Source organism: Syngnathoides biaculeatus, chromosome 18 (assembly GCF_019802595.1).
Source record: "Syngnathoides biaculeatus isolate LvHL_M chromosome 18, ASM1980259v1, whole genome shotgun sequence".
Taxonomy (NCBI): domain Eukaryota; kingdom Metazoa; phylum Chordata; class Actinopteri; order Syngnathiformes; family Syngnathidae; genus Syngnathoides; species Syngnathoides biaculeatus.
This window is the reverse complement of record NC_084657.1, coordinates 15,927,215-15,941,444: the sequence shown is the minus strand read 5'-3', so window position 1 is coordinate 15,941,444 and position 14,230 is coordinate 15,927,215. Positions and strand designations below refer to the sequence as shown.

General features: G+C 42.6%; 3 protein-coding genes across 7 annotated transcripts; 1 reads left to right on the top strand and 2 right to left on the bottom strand.

The window, feature by feature from the left end:
* Positions 1–61: 61 nt before the first annotated feature.
* rcc1l (RCC1 like) lies at positions 62–5,641 on the bottom strand. Its single transcript, XM_061804063.1, has 11 exons — positions 5,506–5,641; positions 4,669–4,958; positions 4,473–4,602; positions 3,936–4,064; positions 3,644–3,710; positions 3,425–3,561; positions 3,169–3,350; positions 2,022–2,109; positions 1,652–1,825; positions 1,503–1,588; positions 62–278 (listed from the first exon to the last, which is right to left on the bottom strand). Exons 2-11 carry the CDS (start codon positions 4,951–4,953, stop codon positions 201–203), a joined length of 1,356 nt encoding a protein of 451 aa, XP_061660047.1. The 5' UTR covers positions 4,954–4,958; positions 5,506–5,641; the 3' UTR covers positions 62–200.
* Positions 5,642–7,064: 1,423 nt separating this feature from the next.
* Positions 7,065–8,158, top strand: tlcd5b (TLC domain containing 5b). The gene is made up of 2 exons (XM_061804143.1): positions 7,065–7,275; positions 7,589–8,158. The coding sequence occupies exons 1-2, from the start codon at positions 7,080–7,082 to the stop codon at positions 8,134–8,136; spliced, it is 744 nt and encodes a 247-aa protein (XP_061660127.1). The 5' UTR covers positions 7,065–7,079; the 3' UTR covers positions 8,137–8,158.
* pigs (phosphatidylinositol glycan anchor biosynthesis, class S) lies at positions 7,893–13,935 on the bottom strand. 5 transcript variants are annotated; one of them, XM_061804139.1, is made up of 13 exons: positions 13,867–13,935; positions 13,107–13,246; positions 12,901–13,012; positions 12,504–12,593; positions 12,311–12,402; positions 11,660–11,900; positions 11,374–11,516; positions 10,807–10,921; positions 10,576–10,721; positions 10,259–10,359; positions 9,975–10,185; positions 9,213–9,495; positions 7,893–8,033 (listed from the first exon to the last, which is right to left on the bottom strand). In XM_061804139.1, exons 1-12 carry the CDS (start codon positions 13,883–13,885, stop codon positions 9,217–9,219), a joined length of 1,689 nt encoding a protein of 562 aa, XP_061660123.1. In that variant the 5' UTR covers positions 13,886–13,935; the 3' UTR covers positions 7,893–8,033; positions 9,213–9,216. The 5 variants fall into 5 exon arrangements, with proteins under 5 accessions (XP_061660123.1, XP_061660125.1, XP_061660124.1 ...); XM_061804141.1 differs by lacking the exon at positions 7,893–8,033 and adding an exon at positions 8,037–8,054; XM_061804140.1 differs by lacking the exon at positions 7,893–8,033 and adding an exon at positions 8,446–8,584.
* Between the last annotated feature and the right edge of the window lie 295 nt (positions 13,936–14,230).

Sequence of the window (14,230 nt, the reverse complement as noted above, 5' to 3'; positions counted from 1 at the left end):
TTTATTAAAAAAAAAAAAAAAAAAAGGTTTTCAGTTTACACTTAAAATGTGTTCATGTACTTTGTATCCATGTTCGAGCCCCAGAGCGGACCGCTCCACATGCTGCAAGGTGTGGGACCAAAGGGTCCCATCCCATGGAGAGCAGCTGGCTTGGCGCCGTTTGTCCCCTTTGGAGCTCAAAGACGGTCGTTCATCCAAACTCACAGAAGGGACTTCACCAGGGCCACCATGTGGTCGACGCCACACGCGACGTCCACCACTTGACCGGGAACAGTCACCTGAACATCACATATACTTATATTAAACGCACCATTTATGTTTGTGTTTTCCTTCAAATTCATTGGCTAAATGTATTTATTACTTCTATTTATTAATCCGGTACTCCTGTGGTCATTGTGAGGTTTAGCGGCTTGTACAATGGATGGGCGGATATATAAATCATTGTTAAATTGATTTAAAAAGTACGATTGCAAAAAAAATAATATTTACATAACTTGTTACATTAAACATGTTTAATAATTGGTGAATTAACTATTAATCATAAATGTTCTAATTAAACATTACCATTAAATATTTTTTATCATCAACCATGCCATGACATTTTTTTATTATCAAAATAAAGTATTTTATTTCTTCCACTACTTTTGGAATAAAAAAATTGGTAATTCTTTTTGTTATTGAATTAACTACGTTTACACACACATTTATTTAAAATATATTTTCATAAAACAGTCAATTAATTATATATTTATTAAATTATAATTCTATATATTATTTGTTGCATTAATTCAGCCATTTTTTTTCCTTTAAATGTATTCAGAGGTTCAAGTCTCGGCTCCGCTTGAGTGGGTTTTCTCCGGGCACTCCAGTTTCCTCCCACAATCCCAAAACACGCAACATTAATTGGACACTCTAAATTGCCCATAGGTGTGATTGTGAGTGCGAGTGTTTGTCTTTATGTGCCCTGCAATTGGCTAGTGACCAGTTCAGTGTGTACCCCGCCTTCTGCCCGATGACAGCTGGGATAGGCTCCACCACTACCACGAACCTCGTGAGGATAAGCGGCAAAGAAAATGGATGGATGTTAATCCGTGCATCTTTTTTTAACACCACTTCTCCTCGCTAGGGTCGCCGGCGTGTTGGCACCTATCACAAGTGATTAACTAGCTAGCTCACGAGAGGCGGGGCACACCCTGAACTGGTCGCCAGCCAATGTATAAATGCACTGTCATTTTTATTTATTTTGCATTCATATAACTCATTAAATTGTTTTTTTTTTTTACTATAAATGAAAAATAAAGTTTTAGAAATACAATCAAAAAAATTGGTTATTTAATTGTAATTATATTACATTCAAAAATATGCATGAGCTTTTCTATGAAAAGAAACTACATCTTTGCATTAATTTGTTGGATCATGCTATTCGTGTATTGCCATAGCATTTACTGAACCGCTTATCCTCACTGCAACTCAGCAGTATCTCCCACACACACACTTCTTACTCGCCACGGGAAGAACTGGTCATCTTGCTTCCCGATACCCAAACACCCTCGGATGTTCTTCCCCCACACAAAGAGCTCGCCACGATCTGCAAGACCAAAAACATCCAGTAAGGTCTTTATCCTGGCAGAAGCGTCAGTTCGGAATTTACCCGTGATGGCCGCAAAGTGAGCGAGGCCGCATCGGATCTTGGTGACGGAAACGGAGGGATTGAATTCGGAACGTCCGAACAGGGATGGGGGGATCTTCTCTGGGGAGCAGGACTCCGACAGCGAGGGGCCTTTTCCCAGAATCCCGTAGCCCCAAACAAACACCTCACCTTGCTCTGGAAAAAGAACCTAGCTCAGTTAGTAGTCATTTAAAAAAAAAAAAAAAATGTGAATGCTCAAGAGCTGAGAATGAAACGAAAAATTGTGTAAAAGAATTCAATTCCATGAAATGTAGAAATGTAAAAGTTGAGATGGTTGATAGGAAATTTTCAAAGCGTTTTTCTTCTTTTTTTACTCTGTGGACTGACTGACCGTTGAGGACGGCGACCTGCGTGCCTCCACAAGCGGCCTGCACCACCCTGCCGCAGCCTGGGAGAGGCAATCGACGAGGGGAGTTGATCTGCAACCCAAAAAAAACAAGAACCGTCACAGGCAGGGGTCACAGTGCCACGATGAACACGGCCCGCGATGACACAAAAATGCTCAAAACGGATAGCGCTAATCTTTGTCGTATGACCATGTAAAAAGGGCAAAGGTAATCTTGCTTTATGAATTCTGCCTAGCCTCAAAGTTAATATGACATCAAATTTATCTTATCAGGTTTGTACCCCGCAAATTTCGCCAAGCAACAAGTAACAAAAGTGTGACATGAAAAGGAAAATAGAAATAAGAGAAGAAATTAGGTCTTGAAAAAGACTTGATTTATTATTATCTATTATTTTTTGTGCCCTGCAATTTCTACCTCACAACATGACAAGCGACAACATAAAAGTGATGATATATAGCGATGGATCCTTTTGTTCATACTTTTTAAAATTGTCATCTGGTTTCAGGGCTAAACAAAATTTTGCCAAGCAACAAGTGACAAACGTGTGTTGTGAGCAGGTAAAAAACAAATAGCGGAAGCTGTTACTATGCCGGAGTAATACCGAAATTTCCGGCCTATAAACCGCAACTTTTTTCACACGCTTTCAACCCTGCGGTTTATGCGGCGATGCGGCTAACTTGTGCATTCTTTCTAACGGCCGCAAGGGGGCACTCGAGTGGAAAAGGTAAGAGTGAGACCGGTGGAATATAGGTGCCGAGGAAGTGAGTTTTACCGGGCCGGCCTTGTTAGCGCTGCGCTAGCGTGTTACTGCCGTGTCTCAGTGATTTTTAACAGTATGTTTTTTTTTTTTTTTTTTTTAAACCGGCCCTGTTAGCGCAGCGGTGACAGCTAGCATTAAACTCTCTGTGTACAGTCTTTGTAAATATCTCGTGTTTCAATGTGGGCACTTGCAGCTTTTACACAGGGATATATATGTACCAAACGCTATTTCCGTTACAAATGTACTGGGTGAGGCTTACAACCAGGTGCACTCTGTAGGCCGGGAATTACGGTACATTTAATACAGGACCATAACACAATATGGACTAAGAGCTTGATATGAAAGACTTCCTGCAATGTGGTCCTGGTCACCTGTGTTGTGTCTGTCACGGAGGCCAACTGGAGGTATTCCGAGTTTCCCCACCCGTACAGCTGTCCGTCCGCGGACACGGCCAGGCTGCAGTCTGCGTACGAGCTGACCTGCTGGACTTTCACTCCAGACAGCTCCCCGAGCACCTGGGTGGGGGTGGCGCAAACATTGTGGTGCCCCAAACCTGCAAACACCGACCTCTTCATCACCTTCAATATGAATACAATGCGTAATAATACACATTTCAGACAAACTGACCCGTCTGTCCGTCCGCTCCCCATCCACAAGCGTACACCTGACCCGCCTCCGTCAGGAAGAGGCTGTGGTCCTGCCCGCACGCCACCTGCACCACGCGGCCCTGCACGCCCTCCATTTTGTGAACCACGTGACTGCCACTATTAAGGCACAATGAAACGTCAACTCCTACGCGTAGCTGCGTGATCGGGCGTCGAACGTGCCGCGTGAAGGACTACACACCTGTACACTTCATCTTCCACAATGCGTCGCCCGCACTGGCCGTACGCGTTGTTGCCCATGCTGAACACTACAGAGGAACACGTCACATTTAAGACAAAGAGGACAATTTCAACCAATAAGACATTTTTTAAATGTCCTGATTTTCTTTTACTAAAACACTCATTTTATTTCGAGTGTAATGGTCATATGATACACCCAAATAAATACAGACACACATGGAGTGCTCACACACTATCAAAGAGTCGCTTACACACTTCGATGACAAATGCACACACAGGCGGCAGCGACTGACCTCCCTCGCTATCAGTGAGCACAAGTGCGTGCGCTCGTCCACACGACACCTGGGTCACACGTGTTTTTTGCGGTTCTCGGAGAGGCAGCGCGACCGGCGACGGCTCCAAGACGTAATCGTAACTGTGAACTGGACATTCAAAATGGACTCCACTGTCAATCAATGTATTGAAGGATTTTGAACAACAATTTTTTTTTTTTTTAAGTACAATTTTTCATGAAATGTGAAAAATCTCTCTGACTGAATGTTCTAAACTCCTGTTTCTACGTCAGAGAGGTAACTGAGCAGACTAACATCCTGTTACCCACTTCATGTTGTTGTACTGCTTTTAACAGCAAATTCAGTGAACATGAATCAATAGCGCCACACAGCGGCCAGCAGGGGGAGCAATACTTCAGGCCAAAATTTTAAAATGTAAAAAATTCATAGGTTAAAAAAAAATACATACCTACAAAACACATTTCTCAAAAAGGTGTGCAAAGTGTAAAATGATTTTCCAATCAATACACAACGGAAGTGAATCATTTCTAATCTTACGTCGACTGCGCTGAGTGCGTTGAAACCCGAGCTGCGAGTCTTTGTTGAGGCCGGCCCCCCACAGCTTGGTCACGTCTCTGGTGGAAGAGGCGAGGAGGGTGAAGCCGTAACCGCAGGCGGCCGACGAGATCTAATGCATACGGGGCCATGATTTACTTAACCGCAGATGGAGCGGGCAGCACGCGATCCTTCCTACCTGGTCCTCCGTCTCCAGCCGGTAAGGCGTGAGTTGGTACTTTCGGGGCCTCTTCCTGCCGCTGTCGGGCACCACGAAACTGGGGATGCCCAGAGCTCCCGTGAAGCTAAAGCCCCACACGAACACTTTGTGGCTGGGCTTCTTGTGCCGGCCCACGTACTGGAACACCGGAGTACCGCCGTCAAGTCTCTCCCGCGGGTTCGAGGCGCTGCTGAATTTCGGGTGGCTGCAACAGTGGACTTTGAGCGTAGAGAGCAGCCGCCGTCGAGCGCATGGAAGAGACATGATGCCTAACGACAAAACAATAAACGTTTATGAGGAAATGCGTTATGCTTCATATGAAATTATGATTAAAGAAAAAACATATTTTTAAGTTACTTTTTCCAAGGAAAAAAAATAGAAAATCCTAATTACAGAAGTATTTGTTAATACATTTACACACACATACATAATAAGGCAAAACTAACACACACGTACACAACGACTGACACACACACCACAAGCATTCATGACTCAGACACAATGAGGAAAAATCCCAAGCGTATACACTAAAAACACATCTTATACACACAACACACACAGAACAGAACACACTAAGAACCAAAATGCAAACACTAAGGCTTAACAGACAGGCAAGCTTCTCATGTCTCTTTGTCGTTGTGGTGTTTTAATTTACCCGGTGAGGGACTATTAAAATAATCTAGTCGAGTATCTTTTTAGGGCTTCATTGCTTTGAATGAGATGCCGCTGTCGTCCCAGTTGGTATGTGTTCAGTCAAGCCACAACTTTTTGAGTTTCTGTATTAAAAAGCACGCATTATTAACACAATAAACTTACCTTTGGTTGTGTGTTTTACGGCGAATAAACTTAAGCGTAAATGGGGCCAATGTCATACTCGCGTGTTTATTTACATGCAGGACATCTTCAGTCCGGAAATGAAATCATTTTACTTCCGTTTGTGTCTTCATCGTCTTTGTCTTCCTCTTCTTCGTCTTTCTTTTTGAAAGGTTCAGAACAGAGAACGTACGCCCCCCAACGCAGAATAACGTAACTACACAAACTATTCTCTACAAATCAGATTCATACAAATGATTACTTTGAACATTCATTTTTCAGCCCAGGAGTTGAACATATTATGATATTGAGATTATATAATTTTTTTGTTTACAGTGGTTGAGGCAAAATCTAAGATTTATCCCTACTTTTTTTATCCTCATAGTTTAACATTACATTTATCTATCCAAGCATTTTCTGAGCCGCTTATCCTCACGAGGGTCGCGGGAGTGCTGGAGCCTATCCCAGCTGTCATCGGCCAAGAGGCGGGGTGCACCCTGAACTAGTTGCCAAAATGAAAGGATGGACAAAAAAGGAAAATATCTACAACTGATTGAGGGAAGATGTTCATTTTATTTTGACGTTTTAAAAAGTCTTTTAAGCTATTGCCTTATTGCAACTTTTATTGTATTTTTAAAGGATACCAACATCTTAATGCTTTTATATCAGGGATATTTTGAAATATATTGGAGTAGAGGGCACGTGTGTGTCTGCAAACAGACAAGCAAAGACAGTAATCCTTTAAGAGGATTACTTTTGGAGGAAGAAGGTGAACAAGGAGATGTGTGGAACACAAGAGGAGTACAAGGTCCATCCTGTCAGAAATTTCACCACCTTTGGGGATTCTCATGCAACTTTATGATGGAACGTAAGCGAGGGCGTTAAGGTAAGATGTCTTTTAACACGAATGTGATAACCTTCAATGTATTTCGGCTTAAAAAATACAAACGGCTCACGGAAAGTAAATGCACTAGTACAGTGATTCTCACAAAGTGTGGTATAAGTACTACTAGTTGAACGCAGGCTCCCTCTGGTGGTATCCGAATAAATCACTGCCCAAGTACAGTTCAGTTGTATTTAACTTTTAAGTTGAAGAAATTCAATTTATTTAATCTTATCTTTTATTCTAGGATTTTTTTTATTTATATATGTGCAGTTCTTTTCTAAATCAGTAAATCATGATTATCTATATTATATTATCTATATTGTTCAAATGTTATCAAGGCCACTGAGGGTCATTTTTAATAGTACAGCGTAATGACCAACATTAAAATAAAGTTGTTTTTTTTTCTGAAAGTATATTTAATCTCATGGTAAGAACTGCATTTAAATATAAGAAAAATGTATAAAAATATACACTTTAAAATTATTCAGTTAGAATTAATTGTACCGCATGAAATGTTTACAACCAAAGATATCTTTGAAATGAAATCCAAATATCATTGCCATAAAAGTTAAATACAACTGAACTGCACATGGATAGTAATTTTTTTTCCCTCCCCACCTACATGCACGTGTAGCTCGTACCGTACTGAGAAAAAATACGAAACATTAACATGAAAATTCATTCCAGCAAGATGGCGCCGGCACTGCTGGAGGTTCTGTGCAGCCTGACGGGCTGGTTCGGTATGTACAAGTTGCTGTGCCGGGTCTCGCCTCAGCGCGGGCCCGAGTGGAACTGTCGACTGGTCACGCTAACGCACGGCTTCGCAATGGTGATACTGACGGCGTACGTGGTCTTCGTGGACGGACCCTGGCCACTCACGCATGCAGGTCAGTCTGGGTCGACGCGTTTATTCAAGCTTTCCATGGTGATGAATGAAATTTATTGACTATAATTTTGTTTTATAAATGAATTGGAAATTTGGACTAACTGACTTTACATGCAAAGTAATGCAAATGTATATATTTTATCTAAATTTTATTAAGGATACCTGTAAGCAGTAAAAAAAAAAATTCAGCGAAATGAATGAATGGGTCCTGAAATTGCTACATAATTGTATAAAATACAAATAATTCTTCGGAGTAACGAAGCCACCTCAGCCTTATACTAAACAGTCATTGTCATTGGGTTGTCGTCCCCCAGGTAGCGAGAACACGCCTCTCCAGACCTCCGCGCTCTGTGTCTCCCTGGGCTACTTCCTGTTCGACATGGCCTGGTGCGTACGCTTCGGCAGCGAGAGCGCCGTCATGCTGGGCCACCACGCCGCCAGCATCGTCGGCATCCTGCTGGGCCTGCTGACGGGCGTGTCGGCGTGCGAGACGTGCGCCGTCATCTTCGGCAGCGAGCTCACCAACCCCCTGCTGCAGGCCCGCTGGTTCCTGCGCCGGCTGGGCCGCTACGACGGCCCGCTGGGCGACGCCGTCGACCTGCTCTTCATCTTCCTCTTCGCCACCGTGCGGGTGGGCGTGGGCGCCGCTATGTTCTACTGCGAGCTGACCTCGCCCAGGACCAGTCTGGTGATGAAGCTGGGCGGCGTGGTGATGTACGGGCTGGCGTGGGTGTTCATGGTGGACATCGCCAGGTTCGGCTACAAGAAAAGTCGGATGCGCTACAGACAGTGGCGAGAGAAACGCGAAGATTCCAAAGTGGACGGATATCATTTAGACAACAGTTATGATCAAAAGAGTTGAGTTCTCAAGGTTTCCTTTTTGAAAGACTCCTGGAAATGGCCACTTCAAAACAAAATGGAATTTTGTTCCACAGCATGGTTCCTTGAGACTTTTTTACTCAAGGCAAACATGCCTGCCAAATATCATGCTACCTAAGAAAATTACATGGGTTCGTTTGGAGTTTCGAGTGTCATCACAGAATAAAGTAGTTGAACATCCTGCTATATTGCAAGTTCTCCAACTTAGAAATCATGGACGGGTCTGAAATTTTCATCGTAGGTGCATGTCCACTGTGAGAGAGATCATCTAAAAAGAAAAATCCAGAAATCAATAATATCTGGTTGTTTGCACTTATAGAGGTCAAACATTTCCTGTACTTGTTCACCAGGTTTGCACACACTGCAGGAGGAATTTTGGCCCACCCCTCCTCACAGATCTTCTCTAGATCAGACAAGTCTCTGGACTGTCGCTGAGAAACACAGAGAGGAGGGGGGTGGGGGGGGATAGACAGGTTTGTCTTTATGCAGCTAACGACCTTGCACAGGTAAATCTGATTCAGGATAATACATGGAGTGGAGGTGGACTTTTAAAGGTGGACTAACGGGTCTTTGAGGGTCAGAATGCTAGCTAATAAACAGTTGTTCAAATACTTATTTGCAGCTATATCACACAAATAAATTGTTAAAATAAAAATCATACATTGTGATTTCTGGAGTTTTCTTTTTAGATTATTTCTCTCACAGTGGACATGCACCTACGGTGAAAATTTCAGACCCCTCGATGATTTCTAAGTGGGAGAACTTGCAATATAGCAGGGTGTTCAAATACTTATTTTCTTCACTGCATGTATAAAATAAATACAAAGAAAATAAGGATGTGAAAGTAGCCTTTTTAAAATTTTCAATAAATTAGAGAACACATTCAAATATTTAAAAATGGCCTTATTAACAAGCTTCCAGTAGTAGAGTTGAACAGTCACAGTCGCTTTGCTGTCCAAAAAAAAGTATGTACAGGACATCCTTTTTTTTCTTCTGATTTTTGCTTGTTTTGGTGTGCATTCAAGTAAAAATAATAATAATAATAATAATAATTCTCACTGCTTTAGTCCTTCTTGGCCTGCTTGTCCCTGCGCTTCCGGCGCAAATCCGATGCTATTTTGAGCAACGACAACAGGATGGGCATGGTGATGGGCACGAACAGCGGGATGTAGATGGCGAACTTCTGGTCGTTGGGGAAATAGAGAAGGTGCAGCAGCGAAGGGTCGAAAAAGGCTTGTTCCGAGGCCAGGACGGCCTCCTTGCTGTACTGCAGGGCAAACTCCAGGTTACCCGACTCCAGCTCGGCTGCCGCCAGCTGCAGCGACGCCACGGCGCTCGACACCTGCCCGGGACGCCAGCATAGAAAAGTGGATAATTGTTACAATTTATATTATAACTTTATTTAAAAAAAAAAAAAAAAAAGAGTCAGATTTTTGATCAAAATATGCACCTTTTTCCTGAATATACAACTTATCAAATCCGTTTTGTTTTTAAAAATACATTTTAATCAAAAATTGTGTCAAATATTTTTATTCTTGAAAAAGCTCAAAGTTGTTCTTGAATATAGTTTATATACAGAAATATGCATACAGTATCATGTTTACCCGAAAAAAAATGTTTAAATATCCTATAGTTTTCTTAATACTCTATTTTCTCACCAATTGTTTCGGTGAGGAATATTGAACTTATATCAAAAATATCAATGTTCCATCAATAAAGATGATTGAGCTTTTTCTGAAAATATTGAACTTTTTTTTCCTCATAAAGATGGCAATTGGCAGGCACACAACCACCTGCGTGCACACCTCCCAACGGCGTTACCTGCTGAGCGACATTGTCGTTGATCACAATGTTGTCAATCTGGTCCAGCAGCTGCGCCAGAGACGTGATGGAGGTGGTCGCCGTGGCGATGTTCTCCACACTGCGGCTCCACATGAGGCGGTCCAGCTCCCAGTCGGACAGCCCCGAGCTGCCGGGCGGCGCCACCAGGAAGCCGTCAGGAGGCGCTGAGGGCTGCACGCCCAGCAACAGACTGCGGTGGGTGGGAGGGTGGGGTTTATTTAATGATGTCACAACACGTTTCTTCTTAAGACACCACATGTTACCGTAGCTGTGCGAGGAAGACGCCCATTACTTCGGCCATGTTGACGTGGATGTCAACGGGGAAGGTAGCATCCGGTCCATAGAAGCCATTTACATTGTACACCTAAGAAAGCACAATATTAATAACCATACACAGTATTGTAGGGCAACCACATGTCAAATTCTACACCCATTATAAAGCCATTTTTGGAGGGGAAAAAATATATATAGGTATTTCTAAATCTACCATATTTTGCAGTTAAACTCTAGGATATTTTGGAAAAAACAAACATTTTCCAGATAACTGTTGTACACTGTGGTATGGCACACCATCTCTCACCATAATTCCGCCCCAGTGCGGTGAGTGAAAGGCATTGGAGGAGACCTGTCGCTTCTGATGATCGAGGATTCGCAGCGGCGAGTGTTGCGCGTCCGGCACGTAGAGCAAAAAGTTGAGCAGCGGGTTGGATGAGGCGGCATTGGAAACTGGATATCAAACAAAAACGAGACAAAAAGGCTCATTTGGATGCACTCCGAAGGAAGCGTTGCAAGCGAGCGGGATTTGAGTTACCCAGTCGAGCCTCCACGAGGTTGATGACGTGCGTCAGGCTGTTGGCGCTCAGCGTGTACGCACCGTGGCCGCCGTCGAAGTGCGAGGTGACGCCCAGCATGGCGTAGTGGAGCATCTGCCGACACCACAAAGTCGTGATACATTTGAATCAGAATCAGCTTGATTGGCCAAGTGTGTAACAACACACAAGGAATTTGTCTCCGGTAGTCGGTGCCGCCCTTGTACGACATCGACTTGTGTGCTAAAATTAATGGTTATAGTTCATAATAACCATTCAATTTTGAAGTTCAGCCTCCTAACATGCTTTTACGTCATATAAAGTCTCACCACGAAGATCATTACTCCTCTGTGGTGTGTTGGATTTATATGCCATTTTTTGGGCCTGCTTAGTGCCATTTTCATTAATTCCCCAAATATGTACACATTTTAAAATGAATAATCACATCAAATTCTTGATTTACCCCCATTGGATTAGTAATGAGCACCTATGATAGTACACATAAGGGAATTAAATCCTGAACATTTCACATTGTGTTACATTTTAAGTTATCATTTTTAATGAAGTACCTGTGAGTCCACGCTAAAATTGGCTACGGGGCTCAGTTTGGAGAGCAGGGGCTGAATGTAAGTGCTGACAGCGCCCTCTATGTCCCAGTAAACGCGGTGTGACTTTGGGTCAGGATTCAGCAGGCTGAAAGTGATCTCGTAACCTATAAACGGAGACAAACAGGAATCCGAGTCCCGTGAATTCTGCCTTCCACCAAAAGATGGTAAACATCATGTGATCCCAGGAATTCTGTCAGTATTTTATAATTGCATGTGTCGTGTGTACAAAGCGTGCCGTGCGACAAACCCGGACTGGACTTCAAGGCTCTCATGCTGTCAGTTTTGATCGGTGTGCTTCCCGGGCTCAGGCGTACTCTGTCGCTGAGGGCGGCCATGATGTCGCCGTGGCTGAACGACATCACCTGCAGCACCTTCTTCACCGACGACTCCACACCACCCAGCACTTGATCCAGTGTCTTGCCCGGCTTCATTTCAACATCCATGCGCAGCAAGGCCGTCCGCCGTCGGCCCACGTACACGCCCACTTCCTGTTCAACGTAAACAACTATTTTCTCAATGACTTGTTTTTTCCCTTAAACATGTGTAACTTTTTCTCACAAAAATTCTTTTGACTTCATGACTTTTTTTCCCCAAAATTATTCTTCCTGAATGTATGACTTTCTTGCAAAAACAAAGTGACTTTTCACAATGCTATTCAACTTCTTTTTCAAAGCATATACATTGACTGAATTAAGCAATTTCTCAAAAATGTATGAAGTTTTTGTCGAACATATACATTTTTCCAAATATGTACAACTTTTTTTTTTCTTTAGGACTGCAAAAAATATATATTTCTTGCCACAAAATAACTGTAACCCTGAGATAAACAACGTCAACGTAATGAATTGCATTTTTTGCATCTTTTTTGTTTACTTAACAGATTTAACATTAGCACTACCTGAGGCAGCAGCGAAGAGGATTTTGGGATCACATAGACCACCAAAGAACCACACGGACTCTCGCTGAGTGTGTTCAAGGAGAGATCGGTCGCTAAAAGGAGGGGGGATGAAAAAACAACATTAGGGGAAATAACTTTTTTTTTTTTTAAGACAATTTATCTGAGCGAGCAGTGAAAACAAACTGAGACGGACCAGCAGCAGTGGGCTGGTTCAGGGCATCCTCCTCCATGATGGTCGCTGTGCGATAACGCATCTCATATCTGTATGTCAAAGAAGTGCCTCCTGGGAAATCGTGGGAGGTAAAAAAAATTAAATGACATTACGCCAACATTTTTAAACACGTTTCTACCTCGAATGACTATTTAACCAACTTGGAATATTCGATTCTTTGACTTGAATGGCGAGCAAGAGCGTCGACATCGCTAGATAATCGCAGTGAACTTTTAAGACTTGTGGGACGCGAAAAAAAAAAACAGATCGTCATCAGGATGGAGAGTAAAATGGAATTTTTTTTTTTTTTTAAATTAAAGGCATTATTATTACTGTTCAAGGTTTAAGTGGTGAAGATACATATGCATTAACAACTCACCGTCAATAGTGTGCTCCTCATCATGAGTGTGCGTCACAGGAATCTTCTTCTGCTGTTCCGGGGTCAGTGTCCCACGTGCAAACACCACCTCCACGTCAGCGCTCAGAAGGAGCTGCAACCATGTCGAAGAAGAAGAACAAGATGGAATGTTTGAAAAGGTGTAAATGAAGCATACCAAGAGGAAGAATCTGCCCACAAAGGCCGACCTGCATCTTAGCCAGCTCTTGAATCTGAGCAACTGGCAACCAGGCGCGGTATGTGGCGGTGGTCCGCCACCACAGGGGGATTCCAAGGAGGATAACCACCGCCGCAATGGACAAGACGGCGTGCTGGGCGCGCCTTTTCTCTGGAAAATTGATAAAAATATGCATGTAGTTTTATGACAACTTTTCAGGGATGGTTTAAAAAGTTAATTTGATGTAACAAACTAACAAGTCCGACTCACTAACAAATAGTGACATGTCTAATTAGTTCAATTAGGGCTGGGCGATTTCGGTGAACCCCCCAGTATTTCCGAAGGATAGGGGCCCAACCCCTTTGTGGAAGGCGAAATTTTCTTTTAATTTAGGCCCCTGCTAAAAAGTTGCAACTGGCCATAAGATGACAGCAAAACAAAGCGGGGCAAATCACAAATCAGTTACACCATGCACCTGGCATGTACGAAATAATGAACCCCACAAAATAAGCAGTGTTTTTAATTTAAGGCCGCATTGCCCAGCCTTTATGCCAATTATTTGTTAATTGTGGCATACGACGTAACAAGGCAGCTTTTGTGTTATAGGGTAGGATTCGGCTAGCTATAGCTAATGGTAGCAAAGCCAAACTAAGCCTTTTAAATCACCCGCAGGTCGTCTAAATAAAAATTAAATAAATTGTAAAAATGACACAAAGTGGCAAAGTTGTCCGAATATGGAAGAAGAATATTTAAAAGGAACATCGTACTGTTCTGCTCGTATTACTACTCACCCACTTCCGCGGTAGCCATTCCTGCAAACGAATGAGCTGCGATGTCACGGCCACGTGACCAAATATGTGACGTCACAGCACAGGCCGAGTCACGCCACTTTACCACAGAAAATAATTTTCGGCACGCAAAAGCCTAAAAACTGCATTATTTTCTTACATTTTTTCTTTAACCACCAGTTTTTTTTTTCATTTCGAAATATTTACTTAATTACTTTTGAAATCCCTCCATTTACGTACCATTTATTTGAGGCAATAAAATGAAGCATTCAATTTTGGTTTATTCATCATGTGTGATCTTGAATTAAAATTGCCATTTTCAGCTAAGTAATCATAAAGTTATTTTAATTATTTAAATTACTACTAA

Excerpts from the sequence above, each read along its gene's own strand:
- tlcd5b (XM_061804143.1), top strand. The coding sequence starts at position 7,080 with ATGGCGCCGGCACTGCTGGAGGTTCTGTGCAGCCTGACGGGCTGGTTC. Across the intron at positions 7,276-7,588 it reads CTGGCCACTCACGCATGCAG|GTAGCGAGAACACGCCTCTC; the intron begins GTCAGTCTGGGT and ends GTCGTCCCCCAG.
- rcc1l (XM_061804063.1), bottom strand. The coding sequence starts at position 4,953 with ATGTCTCTTCCATGCGCTCGACGGCGGCTGCTCTCTACGCTCAAAGTC. Across the intron at positions 2,110-3,168 it reads CCGTGACAGACACAACACAG|ATCAACTCCCCTCGTCGATT; the intron begins GTGACCAGGACC and ends TTTGGGTTGCAG. Across the intron at positions 279-1,502 it reads ACCAGTTCTTCCCGTGGCGA|GTGACTGTTCCCGGTCAAGT; the intron begins GTAAGAAGTGTG and ends TGTGATGTTCAG.
- pigs (XM_061804139.1), bottom strand. Across the intron at positions 12,403-12,503 it reads GAACCAGCCCACTGCTGCTG|CGACCGATCTCTCCTTGAAC; the intron begins GTCCGTCTCAGT and ends CCCTCCTTTTAG. Across the intron at positions 11,517-11,659 it reads AGCCTTGAAGTCCAGTCCGG|GTTACGAGATCACTTTCAGC; the intron begins GTTTGTCGCACG and ends CTCCGTTTATAG.